This window comes from Gorilla gorilla, chromosome 11, assembly GCF_029281585.2.
Source record: "Gorilla gorilla gorilla isolate KB3781 chromosome 11, NHGRI_mGorGor1-v2.1_pri, whole genome shotgun sequence".
Lineage (NCBI taxonomy): Eukaryota > Metazoa > Chordata > Mammalia > Primates > Hominidae > Gorilla > Gorilla gorilla.
Window position 1 is genome coordinate 133,579,501 of NC_073235.2, and position 24,597 is coordinate 133,604,097.

Consider the following 24,597-nt stretch of genomic DNA (forward strand, 5'->3'; position numbering starts at 1 on the left):
AAATAATTGAATGCACGTGAAAGAATGCCACTCAAAGAAGGTTTCACATGACCACATCCTTGGTGGCTGGGTTGTGTCTTGGGCATCTCTGTTTTCTGCCACAGAGCTTAACACAATGCTTGGCACACAGGGGTGCTTGGAAAACACTGAGTGAAGGAATGCATGTTGGGGGTGTGGCCTAAGCAAGACGTGGAGCTTGCCTTCTCCAAACACCAGGGTTCCCATCGGATCTGGAGCAGGTGATGAGCGGTAGTCCATAACACCTTCCTCTCTGGCTCTGTGCCAAACCAGATTCCTCCTCGTCTCCTCCAAACCATCTGTCTTCTTCCACCTCCCCATTCCCTCTCCCAGTTCCCCAGGCTGGTGGCCTTAGCATCAGTTAGACTTTCTTCTTTCCCCACCTGTCTGTCCTCAAGGCTGCTAGGTTCATCCAAGATCTGAGCCAAGATGTCCGGGTCTGGGACGTGGGCGCTAAGGGCCCAAGGCAGCTGCAAAAGACCTGAAAGGTGAGAAGAGAGATCAGTGGAGGACCCCGGACTGTCCTCAAGAAGCGGACGGACTCCCCTGCCCTCCACTGGCAGCCCAACAGCAGAACCAAAGCGGACCACTCAGCACAACCTGTGTGTGTTGCTGGGCGCTGTCCCTGGCCCAGTCTGGACCAGGAGCAAAGAGGAAAGATTCAGGGCGTTAGTGCCAAGAGCAGCCATCCCAGCAACAGAAGCCCCTGCTTCCCCAGTACCCGTGATACTTGGGAGGAGCAGAGTCTTGAGTGGAACCCGAGCCTCTGACACTCGCCCTGGGGGTCTTCCCACCACTCTCGCCAGGGTCCTCCTGGATGAGTGAGACAAGGGCAGTTCAGGAGGTCACCCAATAACTGAGGTCGCAGCAACACAAAGGAGCCAGGGAGCAGGGGCGGCCTTCCCTTCTCCACTCCAGGCGGCTCCAGCGTGCACCCCAGAACCCCCCAGGAAGGTTTTGCAGGAATAAAGAATGAAGGCAGAAGCAAGATGGAGGATGAGGGAGGCGTGGATGGCTTCAGAAGGCAAGACGGAGGCAGCAGTTTGGAGCCTGTCTCAAAGCCTCCTCCCCGGGCCAAGGACAGGTCGGAGGAGGGGGGCGTGGGGACAGGTAGAGCGGAGGCTCCAGCGTTTCTAAAGGGGAAGACCTGAAGTGGGGCAGGAGAGACCGGTGAGTTGTCTGGAAGCTGCATTTGCCTGGCAAACACTGGGTTAACAAAGACTTGCGTTGCGGGGATGCTGGCCTTGGAGAGGGAATGCGAAGGGATTGTGCTACGGAGAACGGATCCGAGCGTGACGGCTGAATGAATGAGTGAGCGAGTGAGTGAGTGAGTGACTGTGCGAGCGAGCGGCAGAAGGAACTCCGACCCGCCCCAGGTGCGGAGCGGCGCGCCCGGCAGGGGTCACTGCGGGCCCCGCGGGCGGGAAGGGGGCGCAGGCGCGGCGGGCGCCGGGGCCCTCCCGCGGGGACGGGGCGGGGAGGGCTGGGGGTGGGGTTAGAGAGAGGGACGCGAGCGGGATCCAAACTTCCGGTGCCTGCAGAGCTCGGAGCGGCGGAGGCAGAGACCGAGGCTGCACCGGCAGAGGCTGCGGGGCGGACGCGCGGGCCGGCGCAGCCATGGTGAAGATTAGCTTCCAGCCCGCCGTGGCTGGCATCAAGGGCGACAAGGCTGACAAGGCGTCGGCGTCGGCCCCTGCGCCGGCCTCGGCCACCGAGATCCTGCTGACGCCGGCTAGGGTGAGAGGGTCTGGGGCTCAGGCGGTGGGGCGGGGGACCCAGGCGCACGACCCAGGCGCGCCCCGTCGGCCCTGGGGACTGCCCGAGGCGCGTCAGGGCCCCAGAGCCCGGGGTGGAGCAGGGTTGGGAAGTCTCGAATGGTTGCTTATCCCAGAATGAGGAGGGGGCTTAAGTCCCGTACTAAAGCGGCAGCCAAAAGCTGAAGTCCGAAGAGTGGGAGGCGTCTGGTTCTGGTCTTCAGGTGGAGAAGTGCTCGAGGTCTCTTCCAAAAGTGGGGGCCCCCTCGCCGCCTTATCGGGGGAGGGGCCTGGTCCGAAGAAGTTCGAGGAATGTTGGTGGGGGGGTACGCGTCTGGTTCCAATCAACTGGGAAAGCCGCGAGTCGAGTCCCCAGGTGGGGGATGAGAGGAGGGTTAGACGTAGTTTTTCCAAAGTAGGGCGGTGGGACCTGATTGGCTGGGGAATTGGGGGTGGGGGGGTCTGGTACCAACGAAGAGGGTGGGGCCGTTGATTTCCTCCGAAATTGGGGGCTGCGAGGGACAGAGGATGTGCTGCTGGCCTGCACCGGAATTGACAGACCAGAAAGTGATGAAATGGAAATCAGCCAGAACCGACGGGGCTGCGGCCTCTGGACGTCGGGGGTCCGAGGCCGAGCGCCCCCTTCCCACCCCACGCCCTGCCGTCTGGGCCTCCCTGCTCCTCTCTCTTTTCTCCATTCCCAGCCTCTCCCTGGGCTGTCCCCCGACCCACGGGGAGGGCTCCCAACTGCCCCAGTGCCTTTGCATCCTGGGTCCCCGGGCTCTGTACGCGTTCCCCCACCCCTGTCACCCCCCTCCCTCGTCACCCCCCTCCCCCACCCCTGTCATCCCCCTCCCCTACCCCGGCTTCCTCCACTTTCCGTCTGGCCGGGGGGAGAGAAGGCATTTCCGCCGTGGAAAACTGTCTGAGCTGCGTGCCTTGTGTCCGGGAAGGGCCCGCAGGGGGCAGAACGCGTGGCGGGCAGGGACAGGGAGGGAGGGAGAGCTGGCCCATCCAGGTTTTATTGTGCCTGGCAAAGGTGTCTACGTGGGCGCCGCCCCCGGCGGTCTTGTGGCGCACCAAGCCCATGTCCTCCCCGCCTCCCCACCCCGCATTGAGGGAGGACTGAGAAAGTCTTTGTCCACTGCTTCCCCACTTCCAGATGCAGGCTTCTGAAGAGTCTTCCTGAACGCCTAGCCCCCTCCCCAGGTTTTGTGGCTCAGATTCAGTCTTGCCTGGGGCATTAAGGGGCCTGTAGAGGATGACCTGGACCCTGGAGGAGGGGGCGCCGGAGAGGGCCGTCAGAGTTGGGTGTCAGCCTGGGCAGAGACCCTGAGTGAGGAATGCCAGGAGACTGAGAACCCCCTGCCCTTTTATGGTGGTCACTGCAGCAACCAGTGGCTCAGAGCCACAAGAGTTCAACAACCACCTAGGCGAGGTTGGGGGTTGCTGTGCACCCCATCAGAGCAGCTCCCCCCTTTTCATCTGAAGCTTAGGTGGAGGGGGCGCTCCATATTTGAAGAAGATGGTTCTGCAGCTTTAAAAGTTTGCAAGGGGTTCTTCAAGACTCCTTTTCTTTGGAAGGGAAGCTGCCCTCCACTCAGCCTGGGGAGGGGCAGGGATGGGGGCAGGAGGCAGCATGCTTGCCCATCTCTTTTCCTAGCCACCTCTTCCTGGAGATATTTGAGGAGGGAGGACCAGGTCAGACAGTGGGAGGGTGTTATTCCAACTCCATCAGAAGGTCCTCCAGATTTTGCAGGAGCGGCACATTCTCCAGCCGCAGCCTGCTGATGGCATGGGTTTGGGCAGTCTGACAGAGACCTGCATCTCGGGGCATAACTGACATCCTAGCTTCTGGCTTCTCATCAGGCTCTGAAATTGAGCGTCCTTTCTTCCCCCTCACCCAGCATGAAATGGAAATATCAACATCTTCCTGCGTGCTGTTTGTAATGGCCTTGAGCCCGCTGAGTACCTCCTCCCTCAAACTTTGTTAGTTGGGCAGGGTCCCCTCCCTCTCTAAGTGGCAAGGGGGAGCTTAGGACTATGCGATCTGGGGAAAGAATTAGAATCCTGGCATCTTTAGGACAGAACTGCATGTTAGTAAACTTTCACAGCTTCCCAAGGCCCTGGCATGGTGCAGAGGGACTTTAGGTGTTGCAAGTTGGCTCTGCCCATCACCTGCTAGATTTGGAGCCTTGGAAACAGTTCACTTCTGCGGGCCTCCTGTTGCCCCACTTGGCCAACCCGCACATTTCCTCCTTACCCAGTTTCTGGCAAGGAGCCAGGCCTCCTCTCCTGCCCCCAGCAGTGAGCAGGCAGGAGGCCCATTTCTCAGCTGTAGCTCAGTGAGCCGAGAGATGGCAGCCAGGAGGCTGCTTTCTCAGGGCAGGGCGTGTAGATTTTGTCCCGTACTGTTGGGGATGCCCAGGAAAGCTTATTAAAACGTTTCTTCTGGCTGGCAGTGACCCCAGAACCCTCCTTGGTGTCTGAACTGGACTCCAAAACAAGATTTATTTTATTTTATCTATTTTATTATTATTATTTTTTTTTTTTTTTTGAGACAGAGTCTCACTTTTACCCAGGCTAGAGTTCCGTGGCACAATCTTGGCTCATTGCAACCTTCACTTCCAGGTTCAAGTGATTCTCCTGCCTCAGCCTCCCAAGTAGCTGGGATTACAGGCACCTGCCACCATGCCCGGCTAATGTTTGTATTTTTAGTAGAGACAGGGTTTCACCATGTTGGCCCCACTGGTCTCAAATTCCTGACCTCAGGTGATCTTCCCACCTCAGCCTCCCAAATTGTTGGGATTACAGGTGTCAGCCACCATGCCCGGCCCAAAACAAGATGTAAAAAGTGATCCGCGGGAGGAGCACTCGGTGAACAGATGATTGTGCGTTGGGGCAGTTCTTGACCTGTGTCCAGGCCCGGAGTGAGGGCGGGGTGGGGGCAGGGTGAGGCGGCAGGAGCACCCTCTCGGTGGGCACTGCCCCTGCTTCTGAGCAAAAACTGCAACACAAGGAGGATTTTGTCTGTGGACCTGAGACTGGAAGGAAGTGCCTCAGTGGGCCAGGGAGGGATGGGGGTGGGGGCCAGCTGGGCTTCCAGCTGCCCAGCCTCCCCACGTGGTGTTTTGACTCTGAGATAATGAGGAGCTGGGACACTGCCAGCTTGGGAAGTGGGCTGGACCGGAAGCACCCCCTGGGACAGCAAAGCACTCCCTCACAGCGCCAACTGGATCCCTCTTCCCCTTTGGGGGCCCACTGGCTGGCCATGCCCCTCTTAGCCTGCCCCTTCTCCCCACACCCTGCCTGTGCCTGCGTTCACACACACACACACACACACTTATGCACACACATGCATGCACAGATGTGGGCATGTAGAGGCTCACGAGCTGGGGGCTGCAAGGGGAGAAAAACAAGTTAAATACAATCATCTTCTTACCTCTGTAATTTTCTCCTTGGCATTTGCCTTTGATTAATGGTCCTGTGTCACCCCCTCCCCAGCCTGCATACCTGGGGATCAGATTTCACTTTCCTAGTGTGTCCTGGCCTCAGGCCCTTGGCAGGAGGAGCTGGGTCTCCTGGAGTGGTTGGGGGAGGGTCCCGTGCCAGCCAGGAGGGCAAATCTGGCCAGCTTAGCCCTACCCCAGTGTCCTGATGCCCACTGGCCAAGAGGGCCTGGCCCGAAAGGACTTTGTGAAGCAGCGGCCCTGCTCCATCCAGGTCCTTCCCTGTGGCAGCGTGGGGACTTTCATGGCTGTCGTCCATTCCTGGGATTTGGCGCCCCGGCAGGCCCCACGGTGGCTTCTCTGCTTTCCTGCCGCTTCTCTCTCCATTCCCTCATTTCTGCTCTCTTCTCTCAGCAGTCCTTGCATGTTTCAAGACCGTCAGCAGATTGCCAGTGAGGATGAGTTTCTCTTAGTGTGGAGAAAAAATGTTTATGGTGAAATACAGAGGCACAACCTGGCCAGCCCCTCTGTCCACCGCCCCACTCTCTCCAAGTTCCCTCTCCCCATGAGGGCTCTTCCAGCAGTGAGCTTTTGTTGTCTGGAGATGCCTTGACTATCAGGGATGGAAGAGAAGAGGGAATTCGCCTGGCCCAGCCAAGCCGAGAGCACATCTGCACAGATGCTGCCCGTGGGGCCTGCAGTCTGGAAGGGAGGACAGGAGAGTGATGGGGACCCCTGACCCTGTTGGCAGATGGCATCTGTGCCTCTGGACCACTGGGCTCTGTGTGCTCAGGTGGACAGTGTTTGCCCACTCTCCTCTCCCCCAGCTAGGCTCTGTCTTGAACACATACAAGACACACACACTCGATGGGTGCCCTGGCCTCTTTGGTCTGGAGCCTGGGAAAGAAAGCTGCTGAGGACCAGGAGGGATGTGGGGGAGGTGAGATGAGACTGCCTCCCCAACCCCCATCTTCCCTGTTCTCAGCCTGGGCCTCAGGAGTGCGTTTCTGGCTGCCGAACCCCTCCAGGCAGGCTGCAATCTGCAATCATCGTTAAATCAGCTTGCAGTTAATTTGGACATTGTTACTGGGGGATGGGGCCGGGGAGCACTCCCCTCCAGCTGTGGGGGTCTGCCGAGTTAATGCTACAGTTGGCTGGTTTCCCCCTCACCATTTTGGCCCTGGCTTTGGTAAATCATTTAATGAGTGCCCCTGTGGGTCTCAGTTTAAGCCTGCAGGGAGAGGCCCAGGCCTCTCTCTCGGGTCCCTGGACTTCCGGCTCATGCGCCCTTCGCTCAGAGAGCTCTGCTGCCTTGGAAACAATATGCAATATTTTTCTACTTTCTAAATGGGAGCCCCCCTCCCCAGATGCCTCGCTGTCGGTAACTGCTTCCTATGGGGAGCAACATTTTTCTGGGTCTCCAGCATGATAGGTCGTGCGGCTGGGGTCTCAGGAAGGCGGGCCATTCGGCCATCTTTCTAGTGAGCTGGGCACCAGGGATCCCAAGGGGCCAGGGCTCTGGGTTGAGCCCAGGCTCCCTGATGCCCCACTGTCCCCAGACAGGTGTCAATACCCTGAGATCACAGGCTGCTTTGAGGGCCAAAGGGACAGTGAGGGTTCCAGGGCTTTGGGGTTTGAGACTCGGTGTTGATTGGGCACAGTAGGCAGAGGCAGCGCTGGGGCGGGATTTAGGGGTTCTGCCTCTGTGTGGGGCTTTATGGAGGAAATGCCTTCGCCTCCAAGCAGGGACATCTGCGCTTTCCTGTCTACTTCCTGGTAGCCTGTAATGCTGCCTTCTGCACTTCTGCTCATAATGGTGCCTCTGAGGGTTTGGCTCTGCAGGCTGGAGGGGAGCTGGGAGGGTGGCAGCGTGGCTGAGCCCGGGTGTGTGCTGGGGGGCATCAGCAGGGCCATGAGAGAGAAGTGCCCACCCACAGTCTAGGTAAGGTGGGGGATCCCCAGCCTTCACAGTGGGGGGTCTTGGCAGGAGCCCCTGCCCTTCTCAGCCACACCTGCCACTGCTGCTCTTCAGCTGGGGCCATGGAAGCCTCACCTTCTCCCTGCTCTGTCTTCTCTAACCTCCCTCTGTGGGGCCTCCGAGCCCAGCCCCTCCCCCAGGACAGGGAGACACGGGACCCAGCTCGAGTTCTGCAGACCAGCATTAAGGCGGAAAGGCGAGGCTGCCCTTTGCCATAAAGCTAGCTGGCCTCACCTTGTCGGTGAATTTGATTTGTGGAGCAGGCCCTCGGGCTCTCCCATGTAGCGCTTTGACTTTTTTTTTTTTTTCCTTTTCTGTCTTTCTGGTCGTTAGCAATCTCACAAGCTAGCTTCTCTGGTTTTCCAGAATGCAGAAGCAAAAGTCTGGCCACAGTGCAGCCTCAACAGCTGTCCACAGAGTCAGCCCTAAAAAGGAAAGGCTCGGCTGATAAAGATCTGCTATTTTTATCTAGCACTTGATCCTTTACAAAGGGCTTTTAGGTTCTTTGTCTCGTTTAATCCCAGCAAAACCCCTGTCACGCAGAGTCTGTTCACATTTTGCATGGGAGACCCGAGAAGGGGGAGGTTGCAGGGCCCCGCTGGGCCTGTAGCCCCACTTGACCCCTAAATACAATCTGAGCCCTGGTGTTTGTTGTGTCCTGAGGGCAGATTTCCCAGCTGCTGTAGGCAGCCTGGCCTGTGTCAGGGTCAGCCACCTTTCCTTAAGACCTGCTCAGGAGCGCCAGAGGGGCAGGAAGACATCCCTGGTGCCTGGTTTGCAAGAGCTCCTGGGTGGTTCGATCCCTGGGAGATGCCAACAGGTGTCACCCCCGTCTCTTGCTGCTCCTAGGAGTCCATTAGAAAATCAAAGCCATCTAGTCCCGACCCCCTGTGGCCAGCAGCTGTCCCTGAGGGCCCTGTGCACTGTGGCCATGCCCATCACTTGCTGGTGACCTTGGTTAGTGCCCCTGGCTGCTGAGGAGATGACAGTGGGTAGGTGGTCCATATAATCACGGGACCCCTAAAGCAGGGCAAGGTGGGGAGAGGCCCTGGCCTCCTCATGGGCCAGGCAGTGCGGGCAGTGGTTTGACCTCCTGCACCCGCCCAGCAGGCTCCCTTGCGGGCAGACTTGAGTGTGAGGGTGCAGGACAGGCAGGGGCACCCCATGGTGAGGATGCTGGGGGCCTGCTGACCTGCTCACGCATGTCCGCAGTGAAGGGGGGGGTCCTCCAGACGTTTTCTGTCCTTTTCCTAAGCAGGGCGGGTCAGACCCTCAGCTCCCCAGGGCCCAGGCCCCACACTCCCCTGTGCTCTAAAAGGGTGGGAGGTGAAACCTGAGGAGCGCAGCAGGCGCCCCCAGGGCAGGACCCCTGTGCTGTGCTGAGAGATAGGGCCTGTCCTGAGTCACTTAGGCCTGAACCACCCCCGTCCAGGGGGAAGGGAGAAAGGAAATCTGTTCCCATCCCAGAACGCCTGGCCGGAAAGGGCCTGAGAGGTCACTTGGTCTGACCTGCTCATTTTGCAGATGGGGAAGCCGAGGCCCAGAAAGTGCTAAGCAGGCAGGTAGTGGCAGAGCCAGAATGAGAAGCTTCAGGCTCTGGGGCTGGATCCCCTCCTCTCCCCAATACTGCGGCAGTCCGCAGGGACTGACCTCTAACCTCACTCTTGGCCGTATGTGGACACCACGGAGGAAGGACTAAATGGTGAACATTGGAGGCAGAGACTGGCCCCGGGGCTTTTGCATTATCTCCAAGGGTGAGCAAGGGCCCGGGGGAAGGCATAGGAGGTAGGGAGGAGAAGAGACAGGAAATTGACCAAGCTCACCTGGCTGGCTCTCATCAGTGCTCTGGGTAAAGCAGTTTTGTTGAATTTTATACTCACACACCTACGTCCACCACCCCACACTTGTGTGGCCTGGAGATGGGTTAGGTTGGCTTCTTGGCAGCCCTGCAGCTATGATCTTGAGCCCAATTCTGGCTCCCAGAGCAGATTTTTCCAGGATCCTTCTAGCCTGGCCTTCTGGACAGCCACATATCTCTCCTGGCAGGAGCTCCCTGGTGGATGGAAGCTTCCGGGCTTCATCCTGTAGCTGTTACACCACTTGTAACAGCCTCCTTGACTGCTGGTCGGTGCCTGTGGGGGGCCAGTGTGGATCACAGGCCTAGAGCTCCCTGGCTGGGGACAAGCACCCATGCCCAGACCCCATGGGGCTCCTGGAGCCCCTGCCCCCATCAGTCACAGCCTCCTTGGTGGAGTTGAGCAGCCTTTACACAGCCTGCCCACCTCCCATTGTCCTCATTTTAGTTTACCCTCTGCACCTTGGTTTTAGAGTGGATCTTGTCACTCCCCAGCTCAAAAGCCTTCCCGGGCTCCCCATCGTCCAGAGCAGCGGCTCCCAGCCTGCCTGGTGTGTCTCAATTCCTATGGAGATTTCTAAGTCCCTAAAGTCACCGAGGCCAGGTCGGCACATCCCCTATCTTCTGTTTGAAAGAATATACCATGGTCACGACTGGTATAAGCAAGAGGCCTAAGAGCTCGGATAACTCAAAATGCACCTGCTGAACCCACTGCATCCCTTTCGGTGGCTTCCAGGTGTGTCTTGGTTTCTCTTTCGAGGTGTGTCTCAGTTTCTCTTTCGAAGTTTGTCTCAGTTTCTCTTTAGCCAGGACGAGTCCGGGCGACCCTGGTGGGCCTTCCTTTCCCTTCTAGGTGTCATCTCCTTCCCTCCCTTTCCCCCAAGACTCCCTCCGGGCCCAGCCAGCAGGTGAAGCCTGACTTAGGGAAGGGGGGATTTCCAGGGGAGGGGCCCTGGCCCCCACTGACCCAGCATTGCTATCCACAGGAGGAGCAGCCCCCACAACATCGATCCAAGAGGGGGGGCTCAGTGGGCGGCGTGTGCTACCTGTCGATGGGCATGGTCGTGCTGCTCATGGGCCTGGTGTTCGCCTCTGTCTACATCTACAGATACTTCTTCCTTGCGCAGGTGAGGGGCCGGGCCAGGTGGGGGCAAGGCCTCGAGAAAGGGTCACGTCTAGAGAGGCATGGAGGGAAGTGTCTGCAAGGGGGCAGCAGGAAGCCCCGGACATGCCCTCAGGTGGGAGCGAGTGCCCGGCCAGCCCACAAGACTGGGGTGCCCCCTCCTCCTTGGGGCCTCCTTGGATGCAGGCCAGTCCCACCTTTAGCCCCTTGTCCTGGGGAGCCAAGCATGAATCCAGGTGACAGCACTGGGCCCGCCCAACAGGGTCACCCTGGGGAATTCTCACCAGAAACTCAGATCTGGCAGAAACTGGAACTGTGATCCCCCTCCACAGCTCAGACCCTGCACCTGCAGGTCACGCTTTAAGGCTGACCTAACTGTGCTTGTGCATGGGCATTTGGGTTACCAAACAAGAGAGGGAGAGGGGTGGGTATAGACAGTCTCCACCACCTCCTTCCAGAAGCAGGAGGGTGTCCTTGCTGCCACCTATCACCCCCCTCCCCGGGGGACCTGGGCACAAAGGTGGGCCAACCCAGACCTGGGAGGGAGGGAGTGTCGCTGTGTGCTTGGAAATGAAAGTAGGTAAATTAAAAGGATAAACCTACATACAACTCACAGAGAACCTCAGGGTGACAAAAAGGTGGGACTTGCCAGTCATTTATGACCCAAGTGACCTCCCACTCCTAAGCATTTAACTTTGTTGTCCCCCAGTTTTTCCACGATGGAAATTGCTGAAGAGTTTGCATTCATGGGGCTTTCCCCTTGAAAGCTCAGCTCACATACACCCATCAACTTTCCTTTTTGTGCAGCATCCCCCTGCCCCGCCCCACTCCCTCCATGGCCTGCGTCCCCCTTGTTCCAGGGTCCTGTGTGGGACCTTCCCACAGGCCTCTTCCTGTTGTGGCCCTACCCTAGGACCTGGGCCAGCATTTCCTGGTCTCCTCTGTTCCACCCTCGACTCACACCCTTCTCCCCACACCCCAATTCGTTGTGTGGACACCTCCCAGCAGCCCCTGGGTCTGTGCGCTGGGACAGTATTCGGGGTGTCCAGCCACTGTGGGATGCAGCCCCGGAGCCTCGCCTTCCCTGGGCTCTCATCCCTGCACAGCCCACAAGAGCCCCCCATGCTGCGATGACGCATCCTCCCTGGAGAGCTTGCGCTGAATCAAACAGACGGTGGAATCCTGCCGATCCCAGGCCAGGCAGTCCCAAGCATGTATCTACAGGCCCCTCCAGGAGCCCCCTCCAGAAGTAAGAGTGGGCAGACTGGCCCGCCCGGCCATTCAGGTGATGGGATCGGGCCAGGCTGCCTGGCCTCCCTTACTGATGGAGTGACTGGACTGGCCCACCAGACACAGTGTCTGTCAAGGTTTCTCCAAGACAGGGGTCAGGGATGTCCAGGAAGGGCGATGGCACTTGTCCGAGGCTGGATGTGGAGGTAACCATGATAGGGGCACGAGACTCTTAACAGTGTTGCCTCCAGCTCCACCTCCCCAACCGCCGTGTTAGGCCCCTCCAGGTCTGCAGGCCAGGACAGCAGGTGACAGGAAAGGCAGGTGTGCACAGGAGTAGGTGCCCAACTCTTAGGTTCGTCCTTGAGGACCCCCTGCCGACCCCAGGCTCTTTCTCTGGTGTCTGCACCTCTGTGGAGGGCACGGAGGTGGCCAGGTCCTAGTCCTGCTGGGCCACCCCTTTTCCCAGTCACAGACTCAAGGACTTGGAGGCCAGAAGGGACCTTAGGGATCATCATGCTTTACTGATGGGGAAACTGAGGCCCAGAGAGGTCTGCCACCTAGGACCTGGCAGACCCAGCTCATCCTCCCTTCCGTTTGTGAAGCTGGGAAGCGCCTTGCCCAAGACTCAGCTCATCTCCTCACTGGCAGCCCCAGACCCTGACCTGATGCCCCACCGTCTCAGTTTCTCCATCTGCGAAATGGGTCTCACAGTCCCTGCTCTTCTTGCTTCCGCAGGCTTTTGGGGCATGTAGCGGACGGGTAGGCAAGAGGGGGCCTTGCGGAGTGCGTGTATGACCAGCCTGTCTGACTGTCTGTCTGTCTCTCCGCCTTGCTCAGCTGGCCCGAGATAACTTCTTCCGCTGTGGTGTGCTGTATGAGGACTCCCTGTCCTCCCAGGTCCGGACTCAGATGGAGCTGGAAGAGGATGTGAAAATCTACCTCGACGAGAACTACGAGCGCATCAATGTGCCTGTGCCCCAGTTTGGCGGTGGTGACCCTGCAGACATCATCCATGACTTCCAGCGGGTGAGGCTGGCCAGGGCCTGGGGGTGGGGGGTGGGAGGGTGTCCCGGGGACTCAGGGCAAGGGGAGCAGGGATGAAAGGAGACTCCTCGGAGTACAGCAGGTGTCTACGGTTAGGCTTACCAGGGTCTTCAAGACGCTGCTTTTCTCCTGTTAGCAACAATGGTTCTTGCTGAGTATGAAGCAGCCGAGGCTGATTTTCTCCTCAGCCTCCTGCCAGCTGCACGCTGGCTGTCATGGCAGGGCCAGTGCGTTGTATCGAGGGGTAGTACATTCACCATCGAGTGCATTGCGTGTACAGCTCAGCGGGCCTCTGCAGAGTGGGTCTCATGCGTATTCACGTAACCCCCATGGGTCCTGAGACAGGGCATCTCTCGCTGGGGTCCAGGCTGTCCCAGGAATGGCTGGCCCTCACAGGTTTCATAAATGCACAGCTGGGATGTTACCATGTTCCCCAAACCTCAGCTCTGTAAACATGAGAAGAAGCTTTATAACAACAGAGGTGTTTAGCAAACAGCTGCTATTTTCCTCTATCATGTGGCACCTTCTACAACAGGCTAAGAGAAGACCAGGAAAAGGGAGTGCCCGCCCAGATATTGAGGAGTCTGGAGTGGACTCTGCTCCTGAAGTCCCAGGGCCCCAGGAAGGCATGGTGGGATTCCCGCCCCTGCTGGCCAAGCTGCTTTTTTTTTGGAGACAGAGTCTCGCTCTGTCGCCCAGGCTGGAGTGCAGTGGGACAATCTCGGCTCGCTGCAAGCTCCGCCTCCTGGGTTCACACCATTCTCCTGCCTCAGCCCCCCCGAGTAGCTGGGACTACAGGTGCCCGCCACCATGCCTGGCAAATTTTTTGTATTTTTAGTAGAGACGGGGTTTCACCATGTTAGCCAGGATGGTCTCGATCTCCTGACCTTTGATCTGCCCGCCTCGGCCTCCCAAAGTGCTGGGATTACAGGCATGAGCCACCGCACCTGGCTGGCCAAAGCTTCTTGCAGCCCTGCCTGGGTCAGCTGTCACCTCCTGCAGAGACTGACCCAACCCCTTCTCCTGCCAGGGTCTGACTGCGTACCATGATATCTCCCTGGACAAGTGCTATGTCATCGAACTCAACACCACCATTGTGCTGCCCCCTCGCAACTTCTGGGAGCTCCTCATGAACGTGAAGGTGCGCAGGGGGTTGGGGGGGGTGTCTGCAGCGTCCTGTCCCTCCCATGCCCCCTGTCTCATGGAGGCTAGATCTGAGGTACAGGAAGTTCCTGTGTCAGGGGTTGGGGGAGCGAGAGACATTGCTGGCACCGGGGCCCTGTACCCAGATTGGTCTCGCCTCTGCTATCCCCCTGCTTCCACATCTCCAGAGTCAATGCCCCGAGACCGGCTTCCTTAGTGTTCAAGATTGTACCCTGGGTACGGACTCGTGCACACGCCATAGCTCCTGACAGCACAGGCGCAGGCACCGGGCACAGGCAGGAAGTGCCTGAGGACATCAGAAGGGCCAGCCCAGGGGCCTCTGGAGGAGGGAGGTGGGCTGGCATTTCGGGCGAGGGGTTGGACAAAAGCCTGAGGGGCTGACTCACTGCGGCGGCCACCTTGTTTTGCAGAGGGGGACCTACCTCCCACAGACTTACATCATCCAGGAGGAGATGGTGGTCACGGAGCATGTCAGTGACAAGGAGGCCCTGGGGTCCTTCATCTACCACCTGTGCAATGGGAAAGACACCTACAGGCTCCGGCGCCGGGCAACGCGGAGGCGTGAGTGGCTGGCTTCACCCACAGTAGCCCCTGTCCCATGCCCCAGACCACAGTTATCTTCACGCCTAGCCCAGCTGTCAGAGAGCTCAGATAGTAGCAGCAATAACAGATAGCATTAGCAGAGCACTTCCGTGTGCCGGGCAATGCTGTGTGCTCTTTATGACCTTTTAAGAGTGTAAGTCATTCTCATCCTCATTATTATTTTTGCTGCCCATTTTAAAGATGAGGAAACAGGTGCAGAGAGGTTAACACCCTAGAGGTCACACAGCAGGGAGGTGGCAGACGTGGGCAGGCTGACTCCAGCTTTCGAGCTCTCCCCATTTCTCACTGTGCTCTTTGGGTGAATCTGGGTGAATGGTGTCACTTCCTGGCCCTCCTGTGGCTCAGGCTGAGGCTGGTGGTCTTTGTGACTCAGCCAGGATGCAGGGCTCACTGGGGTTTTTCTGTTTCCTCCCAGGGATCAACAAGCGTGGGGCCAAGAACTGCAACGCCATCCGCCACTTCGAGAACACCTTCGTGGTGGAGACGCTCATCTGCGGGGTGGTGTGAGGCCCTCCTCCCCCAGAACCCCCTGCCGTCTTCCTCTTTTCTTCTTTCCGGCTGCTCTCTGGCCCTCCTCCTTCCCCCTGCTTAGCTTGTACTTTGGACGCGTTTCTATAGAGGTGACATGTCTCTCCGTTCCTCTCCAACCCTGCCTACCTCCCTGTACCAGAGCTGTGATCTCTCGGTGGGGGGCCCATCTCTGCTGACCTGGGTGTGGCGGAGGGAGAGGGGATGCTGCAAAATGTTTTCTGTGTCCCACTGTCTTGAAGCTGGGCCTGCCAAAGCCTGGGCCCACAGCTGCACTGGCAGCCCAAGGGGAAGGACCGGTTGGGGGAGCCGGGCATGTGAGGCCCTGGGCAAGGGGATGGGGCTGGGGGGGCGGGGCGGCATGGGCTTCAGAAGTATCTGCACAATTAGAAAAGTCCTCAGAAGCTTTTTCTTGGAGGGTACACTTTCTTCACTGTCCCTATTCCTAGACCTGGGGCTTGAGCTGAGGATGGGACGATGTGCCCAGGGAGGGACCCACCAGAGCACAAGAGAAGGTGGCTACCTGGGGGTGTCCCAGGGACTCCTGTCAGTGCCTTCAGCCCACCAGCAGGAGCTTGGAGTTTGGGGAGTGGGGATGAGTCCGTCAAGCACAACTGTTCTCTGAGTGGAACCAAAGAAGCAAGAAGCTAGGACCCCCAGTCCTGCCCCCCAGGAGCACAAGCAGGATCCCCTCAGTCAAGGCAGTGGGATGGGCGGCTGAGGAACGGGGCAGGCAAGGTCACTGCTCAGCCACGTCCACGGGCGACGAGCCGTGGGTTCTGCTGAGTAGGTGGAGCTCATTGCTTTCTCCGAGCTTGGAACTGTTTTGAAAGATAACACAGAGGGAAAGGGAGAGCCACCTGGTACTTGTCCACCCTGCCTCCTCTGTTCTGAAATTCCATCCCCCTCAGCTTAGGGGAATGCACCTTTTTCCCTTTCCTTCTCACTTTTGCATGTTTTTACTGATCATTCGATATGCTAACCATTCTCAGCCCTGAGCCTTGGAGAGGAGGGCTGTAACGCCTTCAGTCAGTCTCTGGGGATGAAACTCTTAAATGCTTTGTATATTTTCTCAATTAGATCTCTTTTCAGAAGTGTCTATAGAACAATAAAAATCTTTTACTTCTGACCTTGACTTGAGTGTGGCTGGAGGGGAGATGGGTGTAGGAGGGGTGCTCCGGGCAGAGTCGAGGAGCTGGACCTCGGGAGCAGCAGGCAGGGAGAAGCCTGCAGACCTTGACATCTGGCCCCTAAAGAGCTGGGCATCCTGGATTCAGCCAAGGAGTGTAGGATATCCCGTTCGTAGCACCCTGGATCTGAGCCAGGTAGAGTTCACACTTTCCGGGTGAGGAGGGGAACAGGGCTGGGAGAGCTTACCGACTCGCCCAAGGTCGTGCTGCTTTAAGTGCCTGTAAACCACCCTGTAATGTTCTACCTGGCAGATGACATCATTATTGCATGTCCTTAAGCACAAGGGCGGTGTCCTATTCTCCACCACGTCTGGACAATTTGTAACCATTCCTGGAGGATCTGAAGTGAGGTTTGGTGTGATAATCACAGGGTCACATTCTCCAGAGAATTCTGGAAGCGGCAGGAGAGCTGGCCAGAGCCATGTCTAGGTGGACCCCAGAGGTGGGACCTATACCCTGCCCTGGGGACCAGGATGGGTGCCCACCCGCTTGGTGCTGTTAAGCCTCAGTACCCAGTGAGGGCCATAAAATACTCAAATTAGTGCAGACACACCTTGTTCCCAGATCCAAAGGCAATCATGCAAAGACATCAGTTTTTTTTTTTTTACATTTGCTGATTGAAATGCAATGCAATCACAATTAAAATGCCAACTGAATTTATTTTTTAACTTGACACAATAAATTCTTTCAGGAAAGTAAACAGGGAGTAGTCAGGTAGATCCTATAAACGGTAAATAACTTCCAAAGTGCTGGGATTACAGGCTGAGCCACCGCGCACCTGCCCAAGAGATATGTTTTTACAGATCAAGTTAGGGTTGAATGTTTGTGAAGCATTTTTTTTTTCGAGACGGAGTTTCACTCTTGTCGCCCAGGCTCCAATATAAAGCGTTATACACCACAATAATTAAGGAGTTTGGTGTAGCAAAGACAGAGCCCAGTGCAACCCAACAGAGGCCCAGACATTGACTTAAATTACACGGAAATTTAATATATGATTATGGCGGCATTTCCAGTTAGTGGGAGACATGTGGGTTTGCCTTTTTTTTGTTGTTGGTTTTTTTTTTTTTTCTTTTTTTGAGATGGAGTCTTGCTCCTGTCACCCAGGCTGGAGTACAGTGGGGCGATGTTGTCTCACCGCAATCTCCCCCTCCCGGGTTCAAGCAATTTTCCTGCCTCAGCCTCCCGAGCAGCTGGGATTACAGGCGTGTGCCACCACACCTGGCTAATTTTTGTATTTTTAGTAGAGACGGAGTTTCACCGTGTTGGCCAGGTTGGTCTCAAACTCCTGACCTCAGGTGATCCTCCCGCCTCAGCCTCCCAGAGTGCTGGGATTACAGGTGTGAGCCATCGCGCCTGGCCCATGTGGGTTATTTTTAATGGAACAGCGGGCTAGCCATTTTGACAAAAAATTAACCTGGATTCTACTTCCCTAGAACAACATTAATGCTGGATGGATCAGAGATTTTAATTATGAAATGAAACTATGAAAGTACTTGAAGAGATTATTTAAAAGGTAATCTTGGAGGAGGAAAGGCCTTTCTAAGCATGATATCTACCAGGAAAAAATTGGTTATAAAAAGTTAGAATTTATATACAGCAATGTATACCACAAAGCCAAGAGGTTTATAAGCAGTAAACAGAAATGTCTTTTCAAACACAGGCATAAAAAGGGCTATTTTTTTTAAATATGCAAAGTTCTTATAAACCATTGTGAAAAATGAGCAACCCAATAGAGAAATGAGCAAATAATATAAACAGTTCTAGAAATCAAAACTAGGGAGATACTTTATTTTAGTTTATTTTTGAGATGGAGTCTCGCTTTGTCACCCAGGCTGGAGTGCAGTGGCACCATCTCGGCTCACTGCATCCTCCACCTCTTGGGTTCAAGTGATTCTTGTGCCTCAGCTTCCCGAGTAGCTGAGAGTACAGGCACATGCCACCATGCCAGCTAATTTTTGTATTTTCAGTAGAGATGGGGTTTCACCATGTTGCCCAGGCCAGTCTCAAACTCCTGACCTCAGGTGATCCAGCTGCATCAGCCTCCCAAAGTGCTGGGATTACAGGCGTGAGCCACCGCACACCTGCCCAAGAGATATGTTTTTACAGGTCAAGTTAGGTTTGGATGTTTGTGAAGCATTTTTTTTTTTCGAGACGGAGTTTCGCTGTTGCCGCCCAGGCTGGAGTGCAATGGTGCGATCCCGGCCCACCGCAACCTCTGCCTCCCAAGTTCAAGCGATTCTCCCACCTCAGCCTCCTGAGCAGCTGGGACTACAGGCATGTGTCACCATGCCCAGCTAATTTTTGCATTTTTAGTAGAGACAGGGTTTCTCCATGTTGGTCAGGCTGGTCTCAAACTCCCAACCTCAGGTAATTCTCCCACCTCAGCCTCCCAAAATACTGGGATTACAGGCGTGAGCCACTGTGCCCGGCCATGAAGCATGTATTGTATACAAAACACTATGTGTAAGTCAGTGTGCAAGTTATAAAATATTAATCAACGTATCTCTGGAAACCCACCAGCCAACTTATGAAACAAAAGACTACCAAATACCACTGAGAGTCTCTGCATGCTCTTCTCCTCTTCCTGTTGCATAACAAACCATCCCAAAACTTAGTGGCCTGACACAGTGGTTTATTATTTTTCCTGAGTCTGTGAGTTGCCTGAGTTCAGCTGGATGACTAAGGGGTCCCCGTGGGATAACCACACCCTCTGCTGTATGTTCATCTGGGAGCTCAGCTGCGGCCCAAGCAACCAAGATGGCCTCTCACCCTCCAAGGGCCTCGCTCCACGTGGCCTCTAACCATTAATGGTCTAGCCCAGCCCTCCTTACAGCTTGTCAATTGAGCTCCAAAAGAGGGGAAGCAGAGGCTGACCGTCCTTTAAGACCTGGCACCACAAATCCCAGAATGTTACTTCATTGTATTCTGTTGGTCAAAGCAAGTCACAAAACCAGTTCCGATTCAAGGGGAGGGAAAGCCCCTGCGGATGGGGAGCAGCTTGCATGCTCAGGGATGCCAAGAACTGTTGGAAACTCAGACGTCATCCGAGCACTCCCCTCCATCCCTCTCCCCTCAGTATTTCATGGGGGACATTAAATGCCTGAATTAGTGCAAAGACACACCTATTCTTAGAACCAAAGACAATCTTGAAAATATGTCAATTTTCCATAAATTAGCCAATCTTAAACTCTACTAATTAGCCAATCCAGGTAATTCCTATCTTGGGTTTCTCTGTTCTGCTTTCTAATTGTACCGTATATCCAAGAATCCCTAAGGAAGTTTTGCTTGGATCTGAACACTGTGAAAGTGGTAACAAAATACACATATTATTCTCTGACTTGCTTCCCCACCCTCCAAACCTTTTAAGCCGTGTCCATGTTGAAGCCTATAGTAATATTTCATTCATTTTTACTGTTGTATATTAGTTCATTGTATGAATATACAGCTTAATACCTATGAAACAATGACTAACCATGGCTCTTTGGATTTTTTTCTGATTTTCTTTTTTTTTACAATCAGAACGCTTTCATGAACATTTCTTTGATGGGGTTCCTGGGACACCTCAGCACTGGGTCACATGGTGTGCAAATAGTCAACTCATAAAATTCTAGCAGATTGTTTTTTTGTAAGACATTGAACCAATTTACACTTCCAGCTGCACCACATAGACTTTCTACTCGTTCCACATCCTTGTCAACGCTTCATGTTAGCAATACGTTTTTTGCCAATGGATAGGAAATAAAATGGTATTTCATGATGGTTTTAGTTGTGTCTCCTCAATTACTAGAAAAGTGGGGCCAGTTTCACATGTTTATTGAACCCTCAAATTTCCTTTGCTGTAAAATGCCGACTTGCTTTCTTTGGCCTATTTTTCTATTGGTTGCTTTGTTTTCTTACTAATTTGTAGGAGTTATTTAAATATTTATACATTTTATATTTGACATATTTTCATTGATGGGTGGTAAGTATCTTACCCAAGTTAGTTCATGGCTTGCCTTCTCACCTTTTTTTTTTTTTTTTTTTTTTTTTTACAAACAGCATCACGTGTACATAGCTTTCTCACTTTCTTTGTGGTCACTTTGATGAACAGAAATTATTGATTTTAATGCAGTCAAATTTATTCATCTTTTTCCTTGTGGTTAGGGCCTTTTATATCATTTCAGAAATCTTTCCCATCCTAAGGTTGAAGGGCATTATTCTACAATTTCTTCTATTCATTTTAGAGTTTTGTATTTTACATTTTTGAATCCCCAGGAATTTAATCCCTGGTATGGTGTGAGATAGGAATAACGATTTGTTCTGTTTTTGTTTTTCTTTCCCCACTGACCTACAGTATATGTCTGCAAGGATCAAGTTTCTCTATGTGTAAGGTCTACTTCTGGGCTTTCTGTTTCGTTCATCAGGTCTATCCATTGGACCATAACCACACTTAAAGTAAGTCTTGCTACCTGGTACTAAAAGTTTCCTACCTTGATTCTCTCCAGCAGTGCCATGCCTATTCTTGGCCCTTTGTCGTTCATATGCATTTTAGAAACAACTGCCAAGTTTCATGGAAAATTCTGTTGAGGTTCTTTTTTTTTTTTGTGACAGAGTCTTGCTCTGTCACTCATGCTGGAGTGCAGTGGCGTGATCTCTGCTCACTGCAAGCTCCGCCTCCCAGGTTCACGCCATTCTCCTGTGTCAGCCTCCGGAGTAGCTGGGACTACAGGCACCTGCCACCATGCCCGGTTAATTTTTTGTATTTTTAGTAGGGATGGGGTTTCACCATGTTAGCCAGGATGGTCTCAATGCCCTCATGATCCGCCCACCTCGGCCTCCCAAAGTGCTGGGATTACAGGTGTGAGCCACCGCGCCTGGCCTTCTGTTGAGGTTCTTAATGGACTTATATGAAATCTATAGATCCACTTGGGGAGAATTGAAATCAGGATATTGAGTGCTCTCGCCCATGAACATGGTATTTTTAAAATCTGCATTGTTAATGTCTTCCAACATAGTTTTATACTTTCCTCAGTAGGGGTCTTACAAATCTTTCATTACATTGATTCCTATGTCCCTTATATTTGTTGTCATGATGTTTAATAATTATACCTTTGTTGCCAATGTGTAGAAGTATAATTTGTTTTTGAGTATTGATCCAGCAAACTTGCCGGGCTGTCTTTCTTATTCCACAAAGTTCTCTGAGGAAATTTTTTTTTTTTTTTTTGAGACAGAGTCTCACTCTATCACCCAGGCTGGAGTACAATGGTACAATCTAGGCTCACTGCAACCTCCGCCTCTAGGGTTCAAGCGATTCTCCTGCTTCAGCCTCCTGAGTAGCTGGAATTACAGGCCCATGCCACTACACCTGGCTAATTTTTTGTCTTTTTAGTACAGACGGGGTTTTGCCATGTTGGCCAGGCTGGTCTCGAACTCCTGACCTCAAGTGATCCGCCTGCCTCAGCCTCCCAAAGTGCTGGGATTACAAGTGGGAGCTACAGTGCCCAGCCTTGTGCTTTGTAGACAAGCAATTCTGGTATTTGATTATGAGTAAATTTTGTTTCTTCCATTCAAATAATTAAATATTTTTCTTGTGCTATCTTACTGGGTAGGAGCTCTGGCACCATGGTGATAGCCACAAATCTTGTTTTGTTCTTGATTTAAAAGGAAATTCACCTTGAATATAGTTTAGCTGTAAATATTAGAAGAATACTCTTTGAGATTTAAGAAGTTCTCTATTCTTAGTTTTCAAAGTGTTTTTATTTTTAATCAAGGATTGATATTAAATTGTTTTATCAAATGTTTTTTCTGCATCTATTCATATGTTTGCATGTCTGTTAATGTGGCGAATATTGCTAACTGATTTAGTCATGAGGTATTTTCTTATATCTATGCTACTGGATTCCATTTGCTAACATTTTGTTTAGGAATTTTAGATATATGTTTTTTGTAACATTGGCCTGTAATGGGAGTAAATTAGTTTGACAAAATCAAATTTTAAAATGCAATGTCTTTGACCCAGAATGTATCCTATGGATGTACTCCACAGGATATGCAAAAGTATATGTACAAGCATATTTATTGTTATAATAGCAAGAAACTAAAGACAAATGTCCTTTAGTCGGAGACTTGGTTTTTTAAAAAGGTACAGTATTTTGTTGCCATTACAAAGAATGAGGTAGATCTATTTGTGCTGATGTGTAAAGTTCTCCGAAATCTATAATTAGGGTAAAGCAGGTGGCAAGAGCAAGAATACATATTTATCTCTATCCCGTTTGTGAATTTTTTAAGTGATAGCGCTATGGCTGTGCATATGCTATTTCTGGAAGCGCACTCAAAGCCTTGTAACACCACTTCCCTCTGGAGAGCAGGGATGGCAGGAAGCTGTAGGACTACGTCTCTTTCCACACCTTTTTATAATTCATGAGCATGAGCATGTATTGGTCTCTGTACACCTGCCCCTGGGCTTGAGGAGGCCCTGCTGGCTGCAATGTCTCACTTTCACCTAACTGCACAGAGTCTCAGCCACTTCCCTCCAGCCCTCGAGGACTGTCACCCATCCTAGAATGGAGGCCTTGCATTAGGCCCGGGTTTGGCCAGAAGAATAGAGCAGTTGGAAATGTTAAGTTGACATAAATAGGAAGCTCTATAACCTCGTGCAAGTGTTGTCTTGGAAACCAGAGCCTGGGCGGTCTCCATGGAAACCGTGCTCAGCCTTCTGCCTGAAGGAGTTACCACCCACTGGTGCTGGAGTGTTATTTATCAGGGACCTCAGAGCTCCAATAACTGCTTAGGGAATGATGATGGACTGGTCCCTGCCCACCCTGGCCATGTCGGGTGTGGGTCCCTGGGCACCTCCAGCTCTCTGCCTGGGAAAGAAAAAGAGCCCATTTCCATGGGATGTGCCCTCATGGGGAGGCACAGCAGACCACCCAAGGCAGCACTTGCAGTGTCCCCGAAGTAAGGAGGGGGTCCTGTGTCCCGAGGTCCAGGGGATCTGGACTCTGCCATTGTCCCCTGGTGCAGCTGTACAGCTGTGGTGGGCTAACACCATCTCTGGGCTCCAACTTGCCCTTCTGTAAAATGGAGAGTTTGGACCAGGTCATTCTGAAGGTCTTTTCCAGCTTTAATGACACGTGTTTTGCATGTGACCTGGCAGCACAGGGTTCAGAGGAGGGAGAGATCAGAGTGACTAGTGCAGGCTTCCTGGGGAACCATTTGAGCTTTGAAGGTGGGGAAGAGGAATGTCAGAGAGTGGGCAAAATACAACAGGAAAGGGAAATTCACCCTCTGAGGGCCAGGGGCACGGGGGCAGCCTGCTCTCCTCCTGGGGCCCTGTTCCCTGTGGGGACTGGAAGAGAGGCTTTGAGTCTAGGGCCTGGGGCAGCCAGGACTGACGGGGGTGCAGTCCTAGAAGGGTCGGCAGTCACGGTGGCCCACCATGGCATCTCCGTATCCTTGCTGCATGCTGCACCCACTCCAGCTGCCAGAGCACGGAGGCAGAGACGTGGGAGCCGATGAAGGTCGCACGCCAGCCTCCCACCTGTGAGACAAAGGGCCCTGTCACTGGAAGCCACGTCCAGCCTGGCCCCGCAGGAGCCAGGGCTCTGCGCCTAACGGAGGACTGATAGGAAAGGGAAGGCTGGCAGCAGTGAGGTAATGGTGAGGGGGGTGGGGGGTGGGAGGCAGGGGGAGGTGGGGAGGACAGGGAGGGGAGGGAGGGAAGGGGAGGGACTTTAGCCAGCACCCTTGTCCCACACTGAGCGAGTGCCCACAGTGTTCAAGCAGTCAGTATGCCAGCAGTTTTTCATTGATTACTTTTGTTCGTGTCTCGCATTATCTCTGGGGTGAGTATGAATTTCATAGCCACAAACTCAGGTGTCCAAAGTATCTTTATTGGTATCTTTATTTTTCTATAATAGTGTGTTTTGTGTAATAATCTAGTTTTCAAACCTTCCCTTAGTCTGGTGGCAGAATGTGTAATCTTGATATTTTCTAGGTAAACTCAGTCATCACTTCAGTTTGCCCTTTTCAAAGATATTAATTTTTGCCCTCCCTTCCCCACCAGGGGCCATCATCTGAATCACGTTCCTGTATTCGGGCTTTGCCCCTCCAAAACAGTTTTGATGGGAGACACCAGCCACCTACTACTATGCAGCCATGCACCACATAACGACGTTTCAGGCAACAATGACTGCACATACCACAGTGGTCCCGTAAAATTACAATGGAGCTGAAAATTTCCTATTGCCTAGTGACGTCACAGCCATTGTAAGGTCAGAGTGCAACACATCACTCATGTGTTTGTGTTGATGCTGCTGTAAACAAACCTACCGCACTGCCAGTCATATAAAAGTATAGCCCATACAATTATGTGTAGTACTTAATAATAATAAACAACTATGTTGCTGGTTTACATATTTACTACACTGTGTATTTAATTGCTAATAAGAGTGTACTCTTTTTAGTTATTAAAAAAAAGTTAACTGTAAACAGACTCAGCAGGTCCTTCAGGAGGTTTCCAGAAGAAGGCATTGTCATCATAGGAGGTGACAGCTCCATGCATGCATTGCCTCTGAAGTCCTTGCAGTGCAACAGGATGTGGAGGTGGAGATGGTGATACTGATGGTCCTGACCCTATGTAGGCCTAGGCTCATGTGTGTGTTAGTGTCTAGTTTTTAA

General features: G+C 53.4%; 1 protein-coding gene and 1 long non-coding RNA gene across 2 annotated transcripts; both read left to right on the forward strand.

Moving 5' to 3' along the window:
• The first annotated feature begins 1,474 nt into the window (after positions 1–1,474).
• Positions 1,475–15,878, forward strand: ITM2C (integral membrane protein 2C). The gene is made up of 6 exons (XM_004033330.5): positions 1,475–1,755; positions 10,041–10,181; positions 12,248–12,436; positions 13,485–13,595; positions 14,029–14,179; positions 14,637–15,878. The coding sequence occupies exons 1-6, from the start codon at positions 1,636–1,638 to the stop codon at positions 14,726–14,728; spliced, it is 804 nt and encodes a 267-aa protein (XP_004033378.1). The 5' UTR covers positions 1,475–1,635; the 3' UTR covers positions 14,729–15,878.
• A 5,802-nt stretch (positions 15,879–21,680) lies between these two features.
• On the forward strand, positions 21,681–24,320 carry LOC134756625 (uncharacterized). The gene is made up of 3 exons (XR_010129515.1): positions 21,681–22,875; positions 23,399–23,571; positions 23,984–24,320. It is a non-coding gene; the product is annotated as an uncharacterized lncRNA (long non-coding RNA).
• Positions 24,321–24,597: the final 277 nt, after the last annotated feature.

Excerpts from the sequence above, each read along its gene's own strand:
- ITM2C (XM_004033330.5), top strand. The coding sequence starts at position 1,636 with ATGGTGAAGATTAGCTTCCAGCCCGCCGTGGCTGGCATCAAGGGCGAC. Across the intron at positions 1,756-10,040 it reads TCCTGCTGACGCCGGCTAGG|GAGGAGCAGCCCCCACAACA; the intron begins GTGAGAGGGTCT and ends TGCTATCCACAG. Across the intron at positions 10,182-12,247 it reads GATACTTCTTCCTTGCGCAG|CTGGCCCGAGATAACTTCTT; the intron begins GTGAGGGGCCGG and ends CGCCTTGCTCAG.